Source organism: Pararge aegeria, chromosome 16 (assembly GCF_905163445.1).
Source record: "Pararge aegeria chromosome 16, ilParAegt1.1, whole genome shotgun sequence".
Taxonomy (NCBI): domain Eukaryota; kingdom Metazoa; phylum Arthropoda; class Insecta; order Lepidoptera; family Nymphalidae; genus Pararge; species Pararge aegeria.
Window position 1 is genome coordinate 6,964,693 of NC_053195.1, and position 25,396 is coordinate 6,990,088.

A 25,396-nucleotide genomic window follows, 5' to 3' on the forward strand; every position below is an offset into this window, starting at 1 on the left:
GGCCGACTGGCGCAGTGGGCAGCGACCCTGCTTTCTGAGTCCAAGGTCGTGGGTTCGATTCCCACAACTGGAAAATGTTTGTGTGATGAGCATTAAGTGTTTTTCAGTGTCTGGGTGTTTATATGTATTTTCTAAGTATTTATGTATATATAATTCATAAAAATATTCATCAGTCATCTTAGTACCCATAACACAAGCTACGCTTACTTTGGGGCTAGGTGGCGATGTGTGTATTGTCGTAGTATATTTATTTATTTATTTTTATTAATGAACCCACAATTGGTTCTTCAGGGATCAGTTCGGTATTAGTAGCAAGTAAGTTATTTTGTAAAAAATTACACTTATCGCAAGGAAAACCTCCATCTCCTTGGAACACGCCATAAGATTTCAGAAGCGTAGTTAAGCTAAGCGAAGCTTATAACAAAATAGTTGGTATTACCGACATCTGTTTGACACTGATTTTATTAAAAATAATCTTTTCTAAAGTGGCCACCAGATGGCACAGTAAGCGTCAGAACAGAGCCATCTCTTGCCACAAAGGGCTAAAGCGCATAGCTAATCCAATTAACGCCATCTATTGACGAATAGCCATTCATATACAATGAGGAAAAGTTATTTATAACATAAATAATGGCAACACTTTACGTATATATGCCGACGCCATGACAAAAATTCCTCAATTTTGATTGGTTACTTCAATTGTCACATCTTGCTATTCGTGCAATGGGCATAGTAGCGTCTCTGGGAACTGAGTCCGCCATTTTGCGGCTGTTCAAAGCAGAAGCCGGCAACGCAAGAAAACATCCTGCCGCATTGCGGCAATCGGTTACTTATTCTATGCAAGTAAGTGTTCTTATATTAAATATTGAGTTGTGGTATATTTTCCTGTATATATTTCGCACTATAAGGTATCTCCATGGCAATTTTTCGATATCTGTCGTGGTCGTAATTCTAGTGCAAAATCGATTAAGCTCACCCATTCGAAAACACAAATCACTTCTGTTTTCGTCAGTTACGAGCCTAACAACCGAATTATTTTAAAAGCATAAATAATTTTCCACGAACACGTTTTTTATAGTAATTTATTGCATTTTTTCAGAGTGGATAAGTCCGATCCAAGATGTATTTGTATAACTTGACACTGCAAGGGTCTACGGCCATCACACATGCCGTCCACGGTAATTTCTCCGGCACAAAGCAGCAGGAGATCATAATATCACGTGGAAAAACATTAGAGATGCTTAGACCGGATCCTAATACCGGCAAAGTTCATACGCTGATGAAGGTTGAAATATTTGGCATTGTTCGATCCATGATGTCATTTCGTCTGACCGGCGGCACAAAAGGTAATTGAAATTTTAACCTTAAATACCACATGGTCATTGACCCCACGCTATTACCTATTATTAGTCTAAACTAACCTAACTTTTTAGATTTTGGGCATCTTATCATACGCGAATATTATTTACAATAATCGACATAATATGGTCAAAATTATAGCTTGTGTTTAGGTTGATTTGAAGTATTACTAAAATATTGCATTCTCTTGCTTCATGGTCTCTTGATGTAGAGGCATATGTTATAACTAGATGCATAGACTGTATCCATCGCGTCGCTCTTTGCAACTGAAATAGTTGCCAAGATGTTCGTTGTTATGGTACATTTATTATTTAATTATTATACATTTTTCAAACCATACTGGCTCTCTATAGGGAATGCATTGCACTATTATTAGAATGGGAACTGGTTTCCTCGTTTTTCTTCACCATTAAAAGCAAGTGCTATTTAAATGTTAATGCAACATTATATAATTAGTTGAGAGGATGTGTGTCTTGGATGGAACTTAGTCTAGGTTATTAATTAATGATCAACGGGTTACCAGTGTAAACTACTCGGGTGCCACAGCACTAGTCTGACACTTTAAAGGTTCAAAACCAGTCTGTATAATCTCACAAATGTTAGCTGATATATTAAGCAAAACACTTCATTAATTTGTGAATTTTTTGTTACAGATTACTTGGTTGTTGGCTCTGATTCTGGTCGTATTGTTATATTGGAGTACATTCCAGCTAAAAATATTCTAGAAAAGGTGCATCAAGAAACCTTTGGAAAGTCTGGTTGTCGTAGAATTGTGCCCGGACAGTACCTAGCCATAGATCCTAAAGGCAGAGCTGTTATGATTGGTAAGATACTTGAAATATACTTTTTTACCATCTTATAATTTTTTTAGGTATTTTAATTTGACAAAATTATAAGTTCTTAACAAACTCTTAATCTCACAGCTTCACATCAGATTCTTGTAGAATTTATGTAGATGTTCTCTCAATTTTTTGAATTCCCACAGAAACCAGAAATAAAAATTTGAAAAATATTGGCAAACAAAAATTATAAACCATAATAAAATAAAAACTACATATTAAAGCCTAAATATATAGTAAACCACTAAAATCATATGAATGCAAAATTATTTCACTAATATGGCTGCAAGGGATAGTTTTTACAGACTTAAAAACTTTGCTTATGTGCAACTCTCAGTGCAGATGCCATCTGACTGTTGTTACCTGTAACTCTTAGAAAAAAAATTTATAAATGTGCTGAGTTTCAAAACCCCCATGATGCCAGGTTAAATGTACAATCTTGACTTTATTATATTAGTTTAGATTTTTATTATAGAAAAAAGTCACTAATTTATGAATAATTGCTTCAGGTGCTATTGAGAAGCAGAAATTGGTGTACATTTTGAACAGAGATGCAGAAGCTAGATTAACAATTTCCTCACCACTGGAGGCACATAAATCAAACACTTTAGTATACCACATGGTTGGTGTGGATGTTGGCTTTGAGAACCCCATGTTTGCATGTTTGGAGATAGATTATGAAGAAGCAGATGCTGATCCTTCAGGTAAATAATTATTTCAATGTTTATCTGCTAAAATAAAATGTATTATTTCCATACTTAAAACAGAATATTCCGTATATGATTCCTCTCAGGTCCTAATAATGTGCATATTTCACAATGATATAATAGGTTTCAGTAGGATTGCAAAATTAAAATTATTATGGATCAAGTAATAAACCTTGGTGTTAAATGATTATTCCGAGGTCCGTGTTTCTGATTGGCAGTGACGTTAAAACCTCCTTACATGATAATATTAAATAAATAATAAATCATTAATTTGGCATGATGTTCAAAATTCTAAGAAACCTAATTTTTTTCACAGGTGAAGCTGCTCAAAAGACACAGCAAACATTAACTTTTTATGAATTAGATTTGGGTCTCAACCATGTTGTTAGAAAATATTCAGAACCACTAGAGGAACATGCAAACTTTCTTATAACCGTTCCTGGTGGTAATGATGGGCCTTCTGGTGTACTTATCTGTTCCGAGAATTACCTGACATACAAAAATTTAGGAGACCAGCATGATATCCGATGCCCCATACCCAGGAGACGTAATGATTTGGATGATCCTGAAAGAGGAATGATATTTGTTTGCTCTGCAACACACAAGACAAAGTCCATGTTCTTTTTCTTGGCTCAAACGGAGCAGGGTGATATATTTAAAATAACAATAGAAACTGATGAAGATATGGTCACAGAAATAAAGCTCAAATATTTTGACACTGTACCAGTTGCAACAGCCATGTGTGTTCTGAAAACTGGTTTTTTGTTTGTGGCTTGTGAGTTTGGCAACCAGTAAGTATAGATAGCTCTTTAATTATGTTTTGTTGGATTTAAACCCATTCTATTCTGATTATATTATATGCATGTAAGCCTTGTGTGACTGTGTGACATAAGTCAGTTACACTACTATAACTCATGCTAGAAAAAACATCTCTGAACCAAGGTCCTCCCTTTTTTATGGGGTGAGTGCACACTGATATGAGATGAACAAATTTTCAGCATTTTTTTTTTTACATCAATTCAAATGCCTATTAAATTCATTAAATTCCTGCATCTTCGTGTTTCATATCTTGCTGAAAATATAATCATTCGCTAAACAGTAAAAACAACCAACATGAGATATGGCTACATGGCTCACCACTGTTTTGATATTTTATATTAGAACTTTAATTTACAATTTATGGTTTTTGCAGTTACTTGTATCAAATTGCTCATTTGGGTGATGAAGACGATGAGCCAGAGTTCAGTTCAGCAATGCCACTGGAAGAGGGTGATACATTCTTCTTTGCTCCACGGCCACTTAGAAATTTGGTGCTAGTTGATGAATTGGATTCACTTTCACCAATATTAGGTAACTTTGTCTCAAATCATATAGTGTTATTAAAAATTATTATCATGCCATTCTTATAAAATGTTATATTTTCAATGATGTAAAAAAAATTCGCTCCGTGTTTCATCTGAAATACTATGACGATCCATTAACCAGATCTGAGAAGTTCCTCCACGCACTATTCTTTTTAAATAATACAAATTCATAGTATTATAAATATCCAATTGTTATTTGTTTTAGCTTGCCATGTGGCGGATTTAACTGGTGAAGACACTCCTCAAGTATATCTAGCTTGTGGTAGAGGACCTAGGTCATCATTACGGGCATTGAGGCATGGTCTGGAAGTGGCAGAAATGGCGGTCTCAGAACTGCCAGGTTCTCCTAATGCTGTGTGGACTGTAAGACGACACAAAGATGGTGAGTTTACTTAGTTCTGTAAATGTAAAAATAACTACTTGGATAGAAATATTTACAAGTTAACAGAAACACCATACTCCCATGTAATATTGAATATAAGCATTGGTGAAATTAGTATTTCAATCAACAAAATCTGAAGAATTTAGTAAAATGCAGTTAAATGGAGATACCAATTAGACCAGCAGTCTCCAGGATTTAGCATTGAATAAAGTTAAAAAATTAAATACTGATTGTCATCCTTCAGAAATAATAATACAAAAGGGAAAGTAGTAATAACTATAGTTCTGACAACTAAATCCACTAAGAATAAATCCTAAACAAAAGTTATAAATTGGGTTTATTAGGAGCATAATGATTATAATCATTGGTCCGTGTTACTGATATACTGTGACGCTACAATAACCACTTATGAAAGCTCTTTATCAACAAATTACTAATAAAACCCTGGTTGTTTGTCATACATAAACACCAGTGGTTTTTCGTTTCAGAATCCACTTTCGGGCGATGAACAAATACAGAAGGTCTTCAATGATCCACAGGTAGGCATCAGAGAGTACAGTTTTACTGGAGGCGGCCGTCATACGAAGACACTGCGTATTTCAAAATTTTGACCTTGTGTAATAGATTCTATCTGTGTTTTTTCTCTTGGTTCCAGACGACTTTGACTCTTACATCATAGTGTCATTCGTTAATGCCACCCTTGTGCTTTCTATTGGTGAGACTGTAGAGGAAGTGACAGACTCCGGCTTTCTGGGAACAACACCTACGCTGAGTTGCCATGCACTTGGTAGTGATGCTCTAGTCCAAGTATATCCAGATGGTATTAGACATATTCGGGCCGACAAAAGGGTAAATGAATGGAAGGCGCCTGGCAAAAAGTCTATAGTTAAATGTGCTGTGAACCAAAGACAAGTTGTTATTGCATTAACTGGTGGTGAACTTGTTTACTTTGAAATGGATCCTGTGAGTATTTACCATATTACAATTCTGTTTGCACTTATATATTAGTTATTTCGTGTATTAAATAAAATCTTTTATTAGTTATTATTCCATTTATTTTAATACAATTTTTCAAATTGTTTGATTACCGACGTGTTTGCGAGACGCAGCCTTGGGGTCGTGTCTCGTGAGAGTGGTGTGTAGCTGCACTATGCAGTGATAAGCCCACAACGTCGCAGATCATGTCATGCTCCCACTTGTGGTAGAGTATGGCACTTGGCATATTCCATAGCCAAACTGGAGTCATTCAGACAATGAAGGTGGCAAAACCATGCCATGGACAAACATTAAATACTTAATTGTTTCTCAACCTGGTAATTTCACTTGCATAAATGCATTAAATCAATTGTTATATTATTAGTTGTTTGTTATTATTGATACTAACATGTTTGATAATTATTTTTTCACAAGATGTTGTTTTAATTGGAAACTTTGAGAAACAATGTTATGTGATATTAATTTGATGAAAACTATAGATTACTTATATTTAAAGTTGTTTTCAGACTGGACAGTTAAATGAATACACAGAAAGGAAAAAACTGTCTTCTGATGTTTCTTGTATGGCGTTAGGCTCTGTGGCGACAGGCGAGCAGCGAGCTTGGTTCTTGGCTGTTGGCCTTGTCGATAATACTGTTCGAATCATTTCATTGGACCCAGCGGTAAGTTTCTACTACACTTGGTTACATTCATAGATATTTTAATTTAGACTATCTAAAAATATTTAGTATCAATCATACTATTTGTAAATTAACTTCTTAATGTTATCTATGATGATACAAGGACACCAATGACATTTTTTGATTACAACAACCTAAAATGCGTTATTCTCAAACATCTGACATAAATTTATAATTTTGGTATCATAAATAAATTGTCTTCTATAACACTAATCAATAACTTCTTTCTAGGATTGCTTAGCACCACGTTCGATGCAGGCACTACCTGCCAGTCCAGAATCTTTATGTATAGTTGATCAGCCTTTTGAGACTGGCGCAAAGTCTGCATTACATCTTAATATAGGACTTAACAATGGAGTACTTTTAAGAACAACTCTAGATTCTGTTAGTGGAGATTTAGCAGATACAAGGACCCGGTATGTTGAAATATCCATACTACCCATATGATTTTTGTTAGCAGTTCTCTGCATGCATATTTGTTACATTTAAACCAATTGATAATGAAGTAGAAAAGTGACAGTTAAAACCTTTTGCGGTTGTGTGTTGCATTTAGGTAAATAGGAAATTTCAATGATGTAAAAAAATTCGCTCCGTGTTTCATCCGAGATATATTGACGACACAATTAACCAGATCTGAGAAAGTCCCTTCATTGAAGTTTTTATATAGCATAACATATTTCAATACATAAAGTGCAGTTAAATCTTTTAAAGGTATTTGGGATCCCGTCCAGTGAAGCTGTTTAAAGTAAGAGTACAATCGGCCGAAGCGGTATTAGCTGTGTCGTCTAGGACGTGGCTGGGCTACCAGTATCAGAATCGGTTTCATCTTACACCACTCTCGTACGAATGTCTAGAATATGCAGCCGGTTTCAGCTCAGGTAAGCAATTTACAAATATTTAGTTATCGGTAAAAAACATAAGAAAACTAAAACTTAATGGAAAATGATGAGTTTGTGCCCTTTGTGCAATTAGCTTGCAAAAAAAAGTGTTAGTAGTTTTCCTTATACTTTTTTTCAAAATAACTTTCTACAATTTAGCTATGCAAAATGTATAAAATTGTAACCGCATTTTCTTATAACCCGACGTAATAACATAGTGTGGCTTTTGGGCTGCGCTGTGTTAATAGTGGCGCGTAGCTGTCTCATGCAGTGATGAGCCCACATCGTCGCAGATCATGTTGTGCTTCCACTTGTGGTTGAGTACGACACTCGGCATATTCCATAGCCAAACTGGAGTCGCTTAGGCCGTGAAGGTGGCAAAACCATGCTGTGGACAAACCTTTATTATAAAAAAAAATCCTCTTAAAACAAGTCTTGAGAAAAAAGAAGTGTATTATTATTTAAACGAAAATTTTATTTCAGAACAGTGTACCGAGGGTATCGTAGCAATTTCGTCAAACACATTAAGGATTTTGGCATTAGAAAAATTGGGTGCTGTGTTCAATCAAACATACCAGCCATTGGAGTACACACCACGAAAGTTTATCATTAACTCTGAAAACAATCAAATAATTATTCTAGAAACTGATCATAACTCCTACACAGAGGAAATGAAGAAGCAAAGAAGGTGAATGTAAACTCTTTTTGTAATTCTGCTTCTTTTTCTTAATTTTAATATAAAACTTAATGATGACAAAAATACACAATAACCTGAATATTATGTTGAAAACCCTGCAGTCCTGATCAAATCTTAAAGAGTCTAAAAATATTCTTCCCTATAGACTTTTGTTTAGTAATTGTTACTTTTTCATAGGGTGCAAATGGCACAAGAAATGAGAGAAGCGGCGGCTGGCGGGGCACCTGAAGAACAACAACTGGCAAACGAAATGGCAGATGCATTCCTATCAGATGTTTTACCAGAAAACGTGTTTTCATCACCAAAGGCTGGCGCGGGTATGTAGTGTTTTACATGTTTACTAGCCACATTCTCTGGGCAAGAGCAGAATATGCCTCTGAGCAAGTCTGTCTCTAATCGGGTGTGGCCAGATTAAATCCTAGCGTTAATCCCAGACTGCTTTGTATAAGTTGTTTGATTCAAGCTAAGGATACATGTTTATTGAATTAGTATTTACCGATTATACATACATACTATATAATCACTGTTTCAATTGATGTGGTTTAACCTTACTGAATTAGCATAATAAATACCACACTTGGTATCAGATTTTATTCACTATTTTAGTATGAAACTAATGAAATACTAAAAGGATTACTACTTGATGGCTATCATAACAGAACTAAAAACGGCAGAATATGCTTTTTTGTTCCCCATTAATTTAAATTTTAAACTGTTAACCAGGTATGTGGGCATCCCAAATCAGAGTGGTGGACATGACCACAGGTGGAAGTCCGACCACAGTAGCAAAGCTGCAATTGGAACAGAACGAAGCGGCCGTGTCACTGTGTGCGCTTCGCTGGGCGGCGCACGGGGAGCATGCAGTTCTGCATCTGGTGGTTGGTGTCGCCAAGGACTGTATACTGTCGCCGAGAATGTGCACAGAGGGCAGTTTACATGTTTACAAGGTGCGTATTTTTTTAGTTCTTTTAGAATCTGTCTGGCAAGAGTAGTGCCTTTATCACACATCTTATTACGATTTACAAAAAATATGTATCCAAAAAGACATGAAATAAGTTTAAAATTCCATGTTTACAATTTTTTATCGCGCTAACCTAAAAACAAAGATTTTAGGTTTTAAAATATTGTTCTCGCATACATTTTGTGAAATATTATAAATACATTTTTTTCCCTGCAGGTTTATAATACGGGTAAATTAGAATTGGTTCACAAAACTCCCGTAGATGAATACCCTGGAGCGTTAGCTGCATTTAATGGCAAACTCCTAGTTGGTGTAGGCCGTATGTTAAGACTCTATGACATCGGCAGAAGAAAATTACTTCGCAAGTGCGAAAATAGACACATTCCAAACCTCATAGGGGATATTAAAACAGTTCGGCAAAGAATTTACGTAGCAGATGTGCAGGATTCAATCTTTTGTGTCAAATACAAGAAAAGAGAGAACCAACTGATCATATTTGCAGATGACACTAATCCTAGGTGGATAACAAATAGTTGCATCCTAGATTACGATACAATAGCAATTTCTGATAAGTTTGGTAATATAGCCATCATGAGATTACCACAAACAGTCACAGATGATGTGGATGAAGATCCTACTGGGAATAAAGCTTTATGGGATAGAGGTCAGTTACAATCATTAGCTCTGATTCATGAATTCTTTAATGTACATTTTTGACGAAAATGATGAAATACTTTAATAACACACACATGCTAGACTAATGAAAATAATTAATGATTAGCTTATAAATCTGATATACTTTATTTATTTCTTAAGTTTTTAACCAGAAAATAGTGTTGAACTAAATCATAAAGTTACTTTCAGGTCTTCTCAATGGAGCATCACAGAAAGGCGATATTGTCGTCAATTTCCATGTTGGTGAAACTGTGACGACACTGCAGAGAGCAACATTGATTCCCGGCGGATCGGAAGCTCTCCTATACGCAACAGTTAGCGGCTCACTTGGAGTACTCCTACCGTTCACTTCCAGAGAAGACCACGACTTCTTTCAACATCTGGAGATGCACATGAGAAGTGAAAATTCGCCGCTGTGTGGACGCGATCACTTGTCTTTTAGAAGTTATTATTATCCTGTAAAAGTGAGTATTCAATATTATTATTATTTTTAATTTCAGTATAAACATAGCTTCGAGGCAGAACAAGTTAAAGTTAAAACAAATAAACTATTTATGTCAACAAAATCCAAAGTTCTAGTCAACAGGTGTTTCAAATGAAGCGCCTGTGTTACGATTTTGGTAGAGTGAGCGACGAGCCACCGCGGTTGCGTGCGCGTCGTATTGACGAACGCGCGGCCCGGCCTCGCTGCACGTTCCCGAGAGTCGACCGTGCCTTTGTCGCGCTGCCGTAGTAGTTGGAACGAACACTCTTGATACTATACACGCACCATCCGTCAACCGCAGCCGCGGCACACTTCAGTTGTACTGCAAAATCAATTAAGTACAACAAATGAAAATATTTTTCTCCTTCGTTAATTTAAATAGTTACCTCCTTGGTAGCCATGTTTCAGAGTAAGAGATCGCATTGCACTCTTGCTCAGAAAGTCTTTAACTCTCAGCCTATAGCGGAACGAGTGGGGAATAAATGTCCCTATCATTAGTCTTTTTTTTCCCGCGCGCCACCACCTCTTTAGAGTGGGGGCCACCGGGAACAAAGGCTTATGCCGGCCGCAGCTCTCATGTATGGCCAGTACGACCATTTGAATTTAAGGTTGAAATGTTTGGTTTCGACTGTTGTGATATTGCGCGAAATTCCAAGCATGTTTGAGAAAATGCTATTTATATCCCCTAATGCACATTTATAACTGCCAAAAAATAAGTGGTTCTGATAAAAACTATGATTTTAGTAACGAATTCGCATCCAAGACTTTACTTAGTTCATATTTCTTTGTTTCAGAATGTGATTGATGGAGATCTCTGTGAACAGTTCAACTCTTTGGAGCCAGCCAAACAAAAGGCGATCGCTGGTGACTTGGAACGAATGCCAGCGGAAGTGTCCAAAAAACTTGAAGATATTAGGACAAGATACGCGTTCTAAGCTCAAGTTTAATCTTAACTTACTTGTTAATTAGATATTAAGAAAATAGATTAATTTGAAGACATGCATTTGTTTTATTTAATTTCTAAAACTCCTTACTCAATAAGTGGATTTAATACTTATCGATCTATTCGTATATTATATAGATTCTACACAAATCGAATTTAACTTTCACGCAATCTATTATGTAAGCACACTATATATGAGGCCATGAGAGCCAGAGTGGCCTAACTGTCATTTTTTCAATACTGATTTTAATTCAAAAAACTGCTCTAAACGGCAAAAGTCATAGCGCCACAGTGGCCTAAAATTAGTTCAATATTGTTTTCATAGATGGAATTAGTATTACTACCACAGCCTATCAGAAATTTTAAAAGTTTGGTAGCGCTATAGTGGCCTAAATGAGTTAGGCCATTTTTGCACTATGGCAATACTAATTAAATTGACATTTCTTTGACGTTAGGCCTAACTGTCATAGTTTGCCGCGTGATTGTTTTTAATGTTGAACGAAGGTTTTTCTTGCAATTAATGGCTTAAAATGGATAACATGGAAGCTGGAACCTCTAGTAACATAGAAAACACAATGCAAGGTAAGCAAAACATGATTTTGATAAGAAAAATTGTCAGTCAATTGAGTGTTGTAACTAATTTTGTCAGTCTACTATTTCGTAAGCAAATTACTTTACTTTCAGATATCTTCGGAGTGGATGAGGAAGACCCATATCAAGATTCAGGCTCTGAGTATTTACCATCCAGATCGCCATCGCCAACTCCCTTGGATCTAATTGATATTTTAGAAGATAACCACTCTCAAAACAACCAAGACCCTCAAAACGACCAAGAGCAACGGAAGCCAAGAAAGCGAGTTCGACAGCCACATAAGTGGAAAAAGAATATACGCAAGGCAAAACGCGCGAGAGGTGAGGAATATGTGAATGCAAAAGGCAAAACTGTACCTTCGAAAAATATAAACACAGATATACCATGTAGATGTGGACTAAAATGCCACGATAAAGTTGGTGCTGCACAGCAAAAAGCACTCTTCGATAGGTTTTATGCCATGGAAAGTTTTACTTTGCAGTCATCTTACTTATTTTCATTGGTAAAAGTGTTACCTAAAAAAAGATGCTCTTTTCTCACTGATCGCCGACAAACTGAGTCTAGACGCTCCAATACCCGAGTATATACTATTCCAAATTCCGATGGTTTGTATACTACGGTATGTAAAGAATTCTTTAAAAAAGTTTTTGCAGTATCTGATGGAAGAATATCCAGAGTTTTAAAAACAAAATTGTCCATTCCTACACCACCTATTGATAGAAGAGGAAAGCATGTTCCTGTCAATAAGACATCTGAAGAAAAAGTTCAAAAAGTAAAAACATTTATTGATAAATTTCCTAAGTATGAATCACACTACACACTACACAAGAGTATGAACAGAAGGTTCTTAGCTCCAGATCTAAGTTTACCAAAAATGTATTCCATGTACTGTGATAATATTTCTGAGTCAGAAAAGGTATCCGATTTTATGTTCCGGAAAATATTTAATGAACAATTTAATTTATCATTCCATGCACCTGTATCCGATTCATGCAAGAAATGTGACAATTTGAAGATTAAGATAGATGCAGCTCATTCACTAGAAGAAAAGTACCAGCTTGAGTTACAAAAAAAGTTACACCTCTCAAAAGCTGACAGTGCGAAAGATAATTACAAGAAAGATAAAAACCTTGCTAAAGAAGACTTAGATGTCACTGTCATTGTATTCGACCTAATGAAAACATTGCCTACTCCAGTAGTGTCAACGGGAGTGTGTTATTATAAAAGGCAGCTGTGGACGTATGTACTAGGTATACATGATGCTGCAAATGACAACGCAACAATGTGTGTATGGGATGAGACTGTAGCCTCTAGAGGACCACAGGAGATAGGCTCTTGTTTATTGCGATACATTAAAGAAAATGTTAAGACCAAAAGGTTAATTTTATATTCTGACCAATGTGGTGGCCAAAATCGCAATATAAAAATGGCCACTCTTTGTCAATATATTATTAGTCATCCAGACTATGTTGTGGAAAATATTGACCATAAATTTTTTGTAAGCGGTCATTCTTATTTGGCGTGTGATCAGGACTTTGGCTTAATAGAAAAAAAGAAAAAATATTTTCAGAATATTTTCGTACCTGATGATTGGATTGAAGTAATAAAGACTGCAAGAAAGAAAAAACCCTTTCAAATTATAAAAATGGCCAAAGAAGATTTCTATTCAACCAAAAAATTGGAGAATAATATAACCAATCGAAAAGTCACTGCAGAGAAATCAAAAGTAAAGTGGCTAAATATTCAGTGGCTCCTGTACCACAAGAACTACCCATTCACAATATTTTTTAAATATTCAAATAATGAAGAGGTCCTGTTTGAAAGTGTGGACTTGAAAAAAAGAAATTCTATTGCCATAGCTAATTTACAGCTTGATCTTTTGTATCCATTGGGTAGACAAATAAGTGTGGAGAAAAAAAAGGATTTGGTGGAACTTCTTCAATACATTCCCCCGGTACTTCATGATTTTTATAATAATATTAAGGATAGTGCTTCGGTAGGTAATGATTTGCATGTGGAAGATGAAGTAATAGATAGTGATTGATGCTTATAAGGAAGGTTTATTAATGTAAGGATACTTTTATTATAATAAATACTTTGGACTAACTGCTTATTTTTTTAAATTAATCTTAAACCCCAAATGCCAGAGTGGCCTATCTATAAAAAATAATAATAATAATGGTACCTAGGATTGACATAGGTCCTAAAAAACAAAGAATATAACATATGAAGAGACTTAGGCAATAAAAAACAATAAAATATAAATATTTTCTAAAGTTACAATTATTTGAAATATGGGCTTCTCTTTTTTCCTTACTACTGAAAACTATTGTTTAAGTAGTTAGGCCACTCTGGCTCTCATGGCCTCATATAGGCAATCTGTGTACTAGTATTTCGATAAAAAGAGGCGACCCGTACACACCAAAACCCACTCCATTCAATGATGTATCGATAAAATAGACTACCTAAATAGGTTATTTATGTAGGTACATATAAAGGTTTTATTATAAAGCAATTTTAATTTGTGTTTTGCATTATCCCAAAATCAATTAATATCACTGTTTTTTTAGATTACATAAATGTACTTTGAATTCACACCCTAAAGCAGTGCAACAGATCTAGTGCTGGTGTGGATGCACAAGACTGCTAACCACAAAGTAACATAAGAAAAGTATTACCCTGAAATAACTATTAAAAGAGGAGGAGTTTTGACTAAGCCTGCAAGACCCAGATCAGAGAAATCTCCGAAATTAATTATTCGCAAATTGCTCGTCGGAGGTAGAACACTTAGGTACTTTCCCCTTGTCAAGGAGGTCGTGAGACTGACTGCGTGATTTAAATTTGGACTGCTGGACAGCTGCCGATCTGCATTTGATTTTTTATGACAAATCACGAAAGTTGTGTGGCCTAGATCCGATAGCACGAGTAGGTCTCTATTTACATATTTTACCAAACCCTTGCGTCATACGAATAACTTTGAATAGGTACCTACTTAATTGTGTTTTTTTTAGACCTGCCATCTCAATACATTTCGTCACCATCATCTTAAACGCATTACCGTCCCACTACAGGGCAAAACTGTGGGACGGTAATGCGTTGATGATGACAAAAAAAAAACAATAAAGTGTCTAAAGGGTCTAAAGTGGATTGGTGGACTCCACAAGCCTTTGAGAACATTAAAGAGAACTCCCAGGCATTCACCCTCAATACATTTATGCTTAATATTTTCTCTTAAGTATAGGTAGTTAATTTTTAATAATAAAAATATAAGTTTACATTAAAATTATCCAAAAAATGCCAATGAGCTTAAAGGAATTATGTTTATTATACTATCCACCTTGAATACATAAAGATATCAATCTAGACTCTAGATAATTAGCTGAATAAATGTTTTTTAAAAATTAACGTTTAATATTAAGTGTTTGTCAGTGTTGAGCAACGTTTACTCTGGAGGAAATAGCATCGCATAGAACTTTTGCCCATTCTCTAGATTACTACTCAATATATATTTACGCCACAAAATGAAGTGATGAGTTTGCTACAACTGACATTCATGTCCCAGTGAATCATGACCTCATCACGTATTTACGAGGTAGGAACAGAAACCGAATCATGTGCTGGGGCAGGCACCGAGGGGGTTTTAGTAGGTACAAATCCCACATCACCCAATTCTCTCCCCCAAGAATCTCGTAATCAGGAAATTTTTAGGTTTTCTTTTGGTTTGGACCGATTTCGTTTCTCTCACTTTTCGAAATTATGTGCGTTTTAAATTAAGAAAACTAAATTAACAGTGAAGGAAAACATCGTGACGAAACCTGCATGCCTGAGAGTTCTCCATAATGTTCTGAATGGCGTGAAGCGAATGTGAAGTCTAACAATCCCCACTGGGCCAGCGCGTGGTGGACTACCAACCTACACCCTTCTCATTCTGAGAGGAGACCCCGTGCCCTGTAGTGGACCATTAAAGGGTTGATGATGGTGATGATCAAGCTATACTTAATTGATGTAATGAGAAGGCTCTACTTCTTCTACTACAACCCCGTAGTATGGCTGTGCCTTAATTGAGGTAGTTACTTAACTCCTTATATCAATTATTGTGTCAACCTATGGTGGCCTAAATGCAAATGAGAAAAAGTCACATTTCCTTTATAACACGTAAACCAAACGTTACTATGACAATATCGATCGAGGGCTTTTCCGAGGCTTTCGCCTGAAGTAATTCACGTTGCGTGCTGAAAATATGGGGGTTAAAATGTCTAGACCGCGTCTGACGGTTCGTTGTTCGGAGGCTTTACGGCGGGCAGGTATTTCGAGCAGTATTGCGTTGATGTACGTAACCGAGAGTCGTGAGCTGTAAAAATATCTGCTATTGTGGGATTTATTTAAATATAACAGAATACGGTGCACGCAAACAATGAGTGCACAAGCGAATCGAAGCGCGACGCGCATCCACCTATGCGCGAGCGTCTGCCTTTGAAGAGCACTCCGGAGCACTCATTAGCCGTTGCACCGTAGCGGTTGGGAGGAAACGCAACGCGTGCTATACGGGCTATTAGAAAGTGTAATGTTTATTGTGCGATGCTGTCAGTGGGCAAGCCCGTGTCGCTAGTCCAGCAGAAGAAGCAACAGTGGGCCCAGGAGAGAGGTGCGTACAGCGTGCCGCGTGCTTGTGGCACATGGAGTGTGCACCGCGTGGTAGCGGGCGCGTGCATTCGGCTAGTTTAGCACTGTTTTGCAACAATTCACGGTCGCGGGTTAGTAGAGAATTAGTGACCATTGTCGCCATAATCGTCTAACTGTCCGCACGAAACGCTTCGCTGAAGAAAGGCTGATAGAAATTGGTGCAATTATTGAGCACGTATGTACGCGTTGATTATATTTTTAAACCACGTTCAATTTATGCCTAGTACATTGATAGATGTGATCTTTTACCGAATTTTAAAAAAGGAGGAAGTTCACAATCTCTCGATGTTTGTTAACCCAGAACTTCGTTATTTATTATAAATCAATTAAAAAATATATTATTTGTTATTTGAACAGATTTTGTTAGTCACATAAAAAATTAATCAAATAATTAGACTCGGTCATTAGCTGTTTAAATCAAATTTACTAGGTACTTTTAATATGTAATTTAACCCATCGACGAAAGTATTGCATTATGACAAGAAAAACGGTTTTTTATTTCTTAAAAATCTAATTCAGAATATAACTACCATATATGTCAGATTTTACGGATTTCTATTAATTTGCCGAAAGAAGTTTAAATTGTATTCGTTTATCTAGTCATTTTCGAAGATATACCCTTACACATACACGATATACACTTTTTAATGAAATTTATTAATTCTTAATTAGAAACCTAAATGCTTTAATGCACCGAATATGTAGTTGTTATTACTTGCCATTTACATAACAACTACATATTCGGTTTATTCACTTGGCAAGTACGTACGTTCGTACGTACGTAAACTTTCGTGTTTATGTACGTACCTACCTAACATATTAAATCACTTGTTCGCGACAATGATGATAAATCTCATATTGTGAAATTTTAGAAAAGAAGAAGTATTTTTACTGTAGCGTAACATTTTCTTTCAAGCTTTTTCTGCAGCTAAAACTAGATTTTTTCAGTACATAATAATTAAGGTTTAAATTATAAAAAAAAACCTTTTTTTAGTTAGGTTAGCCATTATGCCATCCTTACTGCAAATAGACACAGAAAAAGAAATAGACAGTAAGCCTAACCTATCCTATCTATCAAATAAATTGTGGTGTGCCTATCGTAGGTACCTAAATCTGCAATTCTAGTAGTTTAATTCAAGTTGAGTAAGTATTACTACTTACTCAACTTTCAATAGAAATAGCAGCTATCTGATTTCAAGCACAATTATTTTCAAATTCAAGGTTTCAAATAAAGTGACAAGTTGGGGAAACGGTAAATTGTCGCAAATATACTTACTACATACTTAGTTTTTTTTAATTAACAATTAATTTTATTCATACACAAAAATAACCTAAAACAAAAAATATATTTTTCCAGGGCAATAATAATCACAAACTATAATTCATATTTACAATAAGCTAAAGGCTATAGCTTAGTTTCTTATTTTTGTTTTAACTACACTGCACTATTTAAAGCTTGGTGCACGTAGAAAAACCAAAACACAATACTTATCCTTATTCATTTTTTATTTTACATAGTAGGCACGTAGGTTTCCAGGTTTCTATAACCTATGAAAAATAAAAATTTCAGTAGATACCAACCTTATAGAAGCAACGTCTCGTATAGGTAGGTAGGATATATTATTTTAGACTAGCACCAAAGTTTACCTAATTTAACATCGCTCAGCCAAAGTAAAGTGTTTAGCGAGTCAGATTTATATCGGTTCGAGTTGTTTTAACTGCTTCCTAATTTAAAGTTAAGGTTACACACGCTTATAGATATCAGCCTAAAACTGCGTATAGCCTGTAGAAGACAAGTGTCAGCGAATGACAAAGTATAACTTTAAAGACCTGAAAAAGGTAGAAGATGGCAAATACCTAAGCTTGGAAGAAACAGGGTACCTTGTGTTCTTACAGTTTTCTGTAATTAGGTTTTTTGTGTGAAGGTACTTACAAAGTGTATATGTCCATTTAATCCTTGACGCTATCTTGTTTCGTTCCTTGGGTATTCTTAAAACCCGGATGTTCCTTAGAAAGCAGTCAGACATGTTGAAAACGCGTGAAATCAATAAGTTAAGTACCAAATTCGTTCCATTATTATAAATATGTATTGAAAGCAAAACGTGCTAGTGAAACTATTCGTAAAAGCTAGTTTAAAATAAAATCTAACTGACACTTTACAAAATCTAAAAGATGCCGCAAACGTAATACATTGACCGCAAAATATCTTTCAAATCTAGCAACAGGCCGTTATGCTTAGGCCATTTGCCAGTTTAGAAATCGAAACTATTCTTATAACTACCTCGATCTGGATTACTAATTTCTGGCACAATTCTGTAAGCTCACGCATCCACTCTATAAAGTGCTTTTTAATTAGAAAGCAGTAAGATATAGGTAAACTTAGTAACGTATTTGCTAAGATTAAGAAGATGATACAAGGGAACGTTAAGATAGTTATAATTACATAGATATCTATATATAACTTAGATGTGTAACTTTATAATGAAATACCTAATCACCTTGAATTGCTTGAATGTTTATAAGTATATTATAAACATTCAAGCATAGTTAGTTCAAACGTATACAGTTTCGCCTCAAAATTGTGTATCTACAATAGACCATTTCCGAGAAAGGCACTTGTTAAAGCTACTGCATATAAACCTATGTTAAGTAAATACCTACGATTTCAGAACTTAAAATGGCTTCTGCTAATACGAGATAGATACCTAGGTATATCGTAATCAAATGTAACGCATTTCACTCCTTTTATTTAGCTATAATGTCGGGGTACCTACTAAGGTATAAATTCTTCTTCATCTAGGTATATAAAAGATAAACAAACCGCGACTAAATCTATTTTGAATGACTTTTTGTAGACTTCAATGGAGTTTTTTTTAATAGATACATTCCTAATTGCTTTTTATATAATGTAGGTTCATTCTTCAAAGACGAGTAGGTAGCACAAATTCTTTGACCTCCATCGTTCATTACCGTCTTATTATGTAACGTGTCTCTTTACTATTCAAATATTCAGTGATTTACCGTTATTTTTCGACATCAGCTCTTATTTTTGTAACAATTTGATTAAATCATATAGGAAGCATCCTTTTAACGCGAACGGTTACTTAACACGCGCTTTCAACTTAATAAATGCATAGTAACAGGAAATATAATTATATTCATTTATGTTATTATTTAAATGAGGTGACCCCCTGTAATGTAGGCAAAAATCAGTCAAATAATACATCTAAATTTTGAATATGCAGGTGATTCACATCATTATGCAGAATCCATTTTTCGTGCATTGTATCGCAGCTATACCTAACCGGTTAGGTAGGTACATAGGTAGACAAAAGCTACAAAATTGATCTAGTTTTCAACATAACTAAAACCACTTTATTATTATGCAAAACTAGATTCTTATTAAAATCAATTTTTATGATTTTAGTTCATAAGGCCTTAACTGGTGAACTAAGAACATTGATAAGTTACAGAGGTGATTCTGAATTTCATCAAACTTGCAGCTAATTTTAAAAATTAAAATCAGTTTATATTGTAAAGTAGATAAAAGAGTGAGAGTATAAAGAAGAATCTTTAAATCCGCACCTTATTCAATTAAAGACTATAGAATCTTCCATTACATAAAACTTAGCGTAGCGTTAAAATAATAATATAACAAAAACATTCTCTCGTGAATTTATTGCGCACGAAAGCGTGGCGGGTAACAAAATATAGCAGTCTAGTTGATCTTGCTGACGGCCTTAAATATTCTGCTAATTAGAGCAACGAAGCAAGCAAAATTTGTAAAATAACCACCACTTTTATTTGTTATACAATAAAAGGTAATTATGCAAAACAAATGTTACCAACAACATGATGGATTTGAGCAAGATTTTTTTAATGACTAGTAATAAAAAAAAATATCTTGTACCACTTGTACTTTTTACTATCTGTTTGTCCTTTATTTTCTCCGAGATAAGATGTATCCTATGGCCGTGTCCAAAATTCCAACTATTCCTATGCCAAAAACCTTGATAAGATAGCGGTCAAGCTAGGCGTAGGGTAACCGATGCAATTATTTTAAATACCGCGAGTTACTTTCAACATCAGCATTTCCCAGAGTAAATATCATCTTCAGGATGCACGCTGCATGTGTGCCAAATTTCATTTATAAAATAATAAATAAATACACACATCGCCATCTGGTATCTAAGCAAAGCTTGTGTTATGGGTCCTGAGATAACTGATGAATATTTTTATGAATATAATACACATATCTACTTATAATAAACAGACAAACTCCCAGACACTGATAAATATTCATCCTCATCACACAAAAATTTTTTCCAGTTGTGTTCAACGGTTGAGCAGAACATAAGTAGCAAAACAACAGACACACTTTAGCATTTATAATATTACCTAGATTGCGATTTGGATTGCGTATAGGTATAACTAATATACACATGAAACATATAACTATTAAATCTAATTATACACCGCCAATATACCTAGCTATACTAAATCTCATTGGATGATTTATGTTGGTAAAACGTATTACGTCCTGCATAAGGAGGCAGTTGTAAAATAGGTGGAATAATGTTGGCATGCATTCTTTCCGTTGCTCCACTTATGTTGGTTTATCGACAAAACATAAAAAAACCCTTAAGTTACCAAGTTAAGGGGAAAATCTTGAAGGTATTGTGAAGCTACTTTTTTCATTAACGAACAAATTACACGCTCATTTGGCAACGACTTTCGTCATGTAAGGTTCTCTGAGTATTCATGGTATTTATAAGATATTTAATCGGTGTTCAATTATACAGAGGAGATGTCACACCTTTATCTACCGTGGGGTTCTGGCGAGCGTTACACTAGTCGTTTGCAAGTACGAAACCAATTTGCAAGTTCTCTTGAATTGCACAAGCAATCCTCATACGAATATCAAGAGCCGATACAGCGGCAGAGAAGTCCAAGCCTACCTCCTATACACAATGTCGATCTCAATAAATCACTAGAAGATAAAAGACACAAGGAAGTTTTAAATAGAAACCTGTCCAGCGCTAAAAGATTTGCTTTTTACGACGAAGATGCAGAAGGTGATACTTCAGGATATGGCAGTGAAACTCTAAACATCAAGAACCAGTGCGAGTCGTTCCACGGCGCACCCCTTCACCTTAGAAACAATAACATTGTCGCCTGGCAAGAAAATGGAAAAGATAACAGGTAACACTTAACAAAAACCCTATGCATTCAATTTTATCTAACATGCCTTATTATGTAAACAATCTTTCAATTCCTTTTTAAGCGACTTACAAAAAAGGAGGAGGTTCTCTATTCGGTTATTTTTTTTATGTTTGTCAGCTCAAAGGCTCGGTCATTTGTAAAACGATTTGAATAATATTTTTAGTTTGAGACGGTATACTTCCCATGTGGTCCCATTTTCACCATGTTTCATCTATTGAAGGATCTTGGAGAAATTAAGAGAACTCTTCAAATATTATAGGGAAATCTAGAGATATTTGAGTATTTTTTAAAGTAACTTGAGCATTTGCTATCGATAACCGCTATTTGGTCAAGTGAAACTGATGATGAAGACAACTGATGGCCACCGGGACTAAACAATAACAAGTATTACTGGTTGCACTTCGATTATGGTATATATGTAGTAGGTAAACAATTTATGCTCGTCACAATAAAGGAGCTTATGATTAAGTGCCGGACGAACTCCTTACTTGGCACCGACTTAGAAAAGATGGTAGAAAATATTTATTTCTTGCTTCTTAGTTGTATAACGAAGTCGATTCCGCTTTGTTTAATTTTTTTAGAGTAAAGGAGTTACTTAACAAGACAAGTGAGAAAAAATACTTAAGATTTTAGTTAAATCCATTAAGAAACATTAAATCCAAATACCGCTGTAGATCTACTAAAGGTATTCCTATAAGCACTGTTTGGTTCTTATAAGTTGAGACACCAGAACAATTTACAATGACCCACAGCATACAGCTGGGCACTAGGTTTTTGTTTCATAGAAGAGACGGTTTTAGAGAATAGACGCGCTCTACGCTGCTCCAATGCGGATTGGTGGGCTTTAACGACTATCTCCGTAGCGCGTGGGTTGACACCGCCAATTTCTTAACTTCGTACTGAAAACTCTTTAACAGAAAAAACCATTAAACATTTTGGCCTGACCTGGGAAGAGGTCTTAGAAAAAAATCTACGCTTCCTAGGCATTTGTACATTTTGTTCGTCCCTTCAAGCTACGAACTAAAGCTTTTCCTTTATTTTCACCTCATTAATTGACGTGAATTCAGGCCATCCCCACCTGACCCTGATTAATAAAATACACAAACTCCACGGGCAGGGCCTCCCCGGATATTGTACCATGGGTAAAAGCGGTCATTGTTCCTATTTTAACAATTAGAAGCATTTGTTTCATTTTATAAGGTTTTGTGATATTCATCATTATTTATTTAATTCAAAAACATTGATGTAAACGAATAATTGCGTGATTATATATTAATACTTAGTAAAAGTAGATTTAGAACGTTTTCTAATTTCTCATTAACCGAATGTAGAACTAGAGCATACAACAACTAATATGAATTTAGTAACAGTCATAGGTCGTCATTTATAAAGGAGAGGCCGGCATTTATTAAGGAGAAAAATAGGAAAGATCAGAATCTACGTCGTTTTTAAAAATAATTTCTAATAGGAAGTGACGAAAAACTGTTTAACTATTGTCAATATGTTTAAATCAGGAAACAACATTCAAGCGGGCGGTCAGGTATGACGGACGGTGCTTTATCCGCGCGGAGCACATCCGGCCCTGAGGAGGGACGGCCGCGATGGGGGGACAGGGGCGTCGCTACCGGCAGGCTGTGGGAACCCACTGCCCCCACCGCTAGACTGCCTCAGGTACACTTTTAATATTTAAGTTATTACAATTTCATTTGTAGGTATTGTTTCTCATTCCAGCCTTAATAAATTGCTCCGTAACGTTATCTGATATACTAAATAGGCATTACACACTTTTCGGAATTTCATGATATAGAATAAATATGAAACTTCATTTGCTTTTTGTAGATTATACCACAAAAAACAGGAATATCGGTACGGTGTAATTTATACTTCTTTCAATCATTATGCAGTGCAAACAGATCTTCTGTTTGTTACCGGGATTATGGAAAATTAAGCTTATATTTCGTTGTCTTCTATCATATAAAATGGTATAAAAGGTCCTGATAATTCTCTAGATGCCAAATCAAAAGAAGGGTACACCGTCATGGGTCGAACGTGGCCTGAACATGATCGATAGCGCGTCTGATGTTCTCGTCATTGACCAAGGAAGTTCTACTAATTCGGGGTTGGATTGCGATCGATCATCCTATAATGGAAGCGATGAGGGCAGGTATGTAAATGACTTTGATCAACTTCTCTTATTTAAAAAAAAAAAAAAAAAACCAAATACTATAATTTCTGTGTATATATAAATTTTCAACCATGATTTTTGCTTTAGAACATTTCTAAGAGGACAAAATGCTCCATTAGAGCCCGAAATTAAAGCTCAAAGAGAAAATAAGCGAATAAAAGCCTTAGAGTTACAATCTGCTATACTAAGTCAATTAGAGGAACGAGAGAGATTCCGACAGGAAGAAAGGGAAAAAAAGTTAAGGGAAGAGCGTATTGAAGAATTAAGAATTCAAAAGCAACAGGAAGAAGACAGGCTTAGACTTGAAGAAGAAAAAAGAAGAAGCAAAGAAAAACAACTCTTTGAGCAACGCAAATTGGAAACCCTAAAAAGAGCTCTTGAAGATGCGGAAAAAAAAGCAAGGCAGGATAAAGAGAAGAAATTTAATTTTCATAGACAAACAGCTTTATTAGTTAATGAATCGATCGGTCAAGAAAAATTGAATGACATCGTTACATGCGACACAACACAGTTGAGTCCCACAAAAACTTCTAGTCCGTCTAAAACTCATAGAACCTACAATGTTCAGTCAGCGACAAGTCAAAAGGAAAATAACTCCCAACAAACTTCGGCTTTTAATTCACCTAGGTCTTTAGCAGCTAGTAATTTAAATTTGTTTATCCATAATGTGCCACCTCTTACTCTAACGGATAATCAATTTAATATAGTGCCAATTGGTATTACCAGTGCTACTGAGATAGTGAATGGCCAGTCAAATAATATACAACTAGCAGTATTGGTACCACAAACTAAGAATGTATACAGTATGTCATTAAATTCTATTGACAATATTCATGAATTAGGAGAAATTCAGAAAATACTTACGCCTAGTAAATATCGTTCTCTTAGAACAAAGAATGCATGTACACAGACCGATACAGACTTTGTTTGTAAATCGTTTTACGAAAGAGTAGAAAAAGAAGAAATTGAAAGAACGATTGATAGGCATTACCCAAATATAGATGAAAATGCACCTCAGGACCATCGGAGTACCATAAAAAAAGACCGACGTTTAAGGTCGGAAGAAAGGTACAAAAAGGATATAGAAAGTCGTCCTAAGTGGGGCGCAAACCGACCTGTGGCACAATATAAAAAACAAAGTGAAAAAGATCCATTCTATACACAAAAAAGAAAAATACGTCAAAAACACCGACCACACGTACGGCAATACATTTCTCAATCTAGTGATGACAGTCGGTCTCCTAGTCCACAAACTAGAAGTGAAAAATCTAACAACAACGTAAATCAAAGGCACTCATTAAGTCAATCTTATTGGAGGAATAAGAGATGTAGTCTAGATTACTCAGCAAATAATACATGTGAAATAGCTAATAATACAGTTCCTGAATTTACATCTTCAGCTCAAATAACAGGTGTCGTTAAAATAGAACAAAAGAAATCTCCCAAAGTATCTCCATCGAAAAGGCTTACTTTGTCTCAAAAGTTTATTAATGACAAATATGGCAGCCGAAAGATATGGACAGATGATGTAAATGACCGATCTTCTAAATATTGTTTGAGTGATCTAGATAACCCGAGAAGAAACAGTGATAAAATGAGTATACTAACTCGTAAAAAAGATATCAATGAAAAATCTGAACCCCAAGAAAATTCCATGTCGAAGTTGAAACTTTGAAATATAAATATAAAACACTTATTTATAAAAAGAGCACACATACCTATTATGTAGTCAATAAGTTGGGTATTTT

The 25,396-nt window shown here is 35.4% G+C and overlaps 3 protein-coding genes across 5 annotated transcripts; all 3 read left to right on the top strand.

Annotated features, from left to right (window-relative positions):
* Positions 1-699: 699 nt before the first annotated feature.
* On the top strand, positions 700-11,021 carry LOC120630246 (splicing factor 3B subunit 3). 2 transcript variants are annotated; one of them, XM_039899397.1, is made up of 17 exons: positions 700-843; positions 1,100-1,346; positions 2,013-2,183; positions 2,708-2,902; positions 3,222-3,696; positions 4,098-4,255; positions 4,475-4,651; positions 5,307-5,614; positions 6,154-6,309; positions 6,559-6,743; positions 7,039-7,205; positions 7,689-7,893; positions 8,080-8,219; positions 8,626-8,849; positions 9,080-9,527; positions 9,728-10,002; positions 10,817-11,021. In XM_039899397.1, the coding sequence occupies exons 2-17, from the start codon at positions 1,121-1,123 to the stop codon at positions 10,955-10,957; spliced, it is 3,651 nt and encodes a 1,216-aa protein (XP_039755331.1). In that variant the 5' UTR covers positions 700-843; positions 1,100-1,120; the 3' UTR covers positions 10,958-11,021. The 2 variants fall into 2 exon arrangements, with proteins under 2 accessions (XP_039755331.1, XP_039755332.1); XM_039899398.1 differs by lacking the exons at positions 6,154-6,309; positions 6,559-6,743; positions 7,039-7,205; ... (4 more) ...; positions 9,728-10,002; positions 10,817-11,021 and adding an exon at positions 5,140-5,190 and having other exon boundaries at positions 5,307-5,426.
* Positions 11,022-11,449: 428 nt separating this feature from the next.
* LOC120630441 lies at positions 11,450-13,709 on the top strand. The gene is made up of 2 exons (XM_039899678.1): positions 11,450-11,547; positions 11,650-13,709. Exons 1-2 carry the CDS (start codon positions 11,496-11,498, stop codon positions 13,599-13,601), a joined length of 2,004 nt encoding a protein of 667 aa, XP_039755612.1. The 5' UTR covers positions 11,450-11,495; the 3' UTR covers positions 13,602-13,709.
* A 2,368-nt stretch (positions 13,710-16,077) lies between these two features.
* On the top strand, positions 16,078-25,351 carry LOC120630689. 2 transcript variants are annotated; one of them, XM_039899966.1, is made up of 5 exons: positions 16,078-16,202; positions 21,043-21,442; positions 22,978-23,134; positions 23,473-23,627; positions 23,736-25,351. In XM_039899966.1, the coding sequence occupies exons 1-5, from the start codon at positions 16,136-16,138 to the stop codon at positions 25,321-25,323; spliced, it is 2,367 nt and encodes a 788-aa protein (XP_039755900.1). In that variant the 5' UTR covers positions 16,078-16,135; the 3' UTR covers positions 25,324-25,351. The 2 variants fall into 2 exon arrangements, with proteins under 2 accessions (XP_039755900.1, XP_039755901.1); XM_039899967.1 differs by lacking the exon at positions 16,078-16,202 and adding an exon at positions 16,350-16,415.
* Positions 25,352-25,396: the final 45 nt, after the last annotated feature.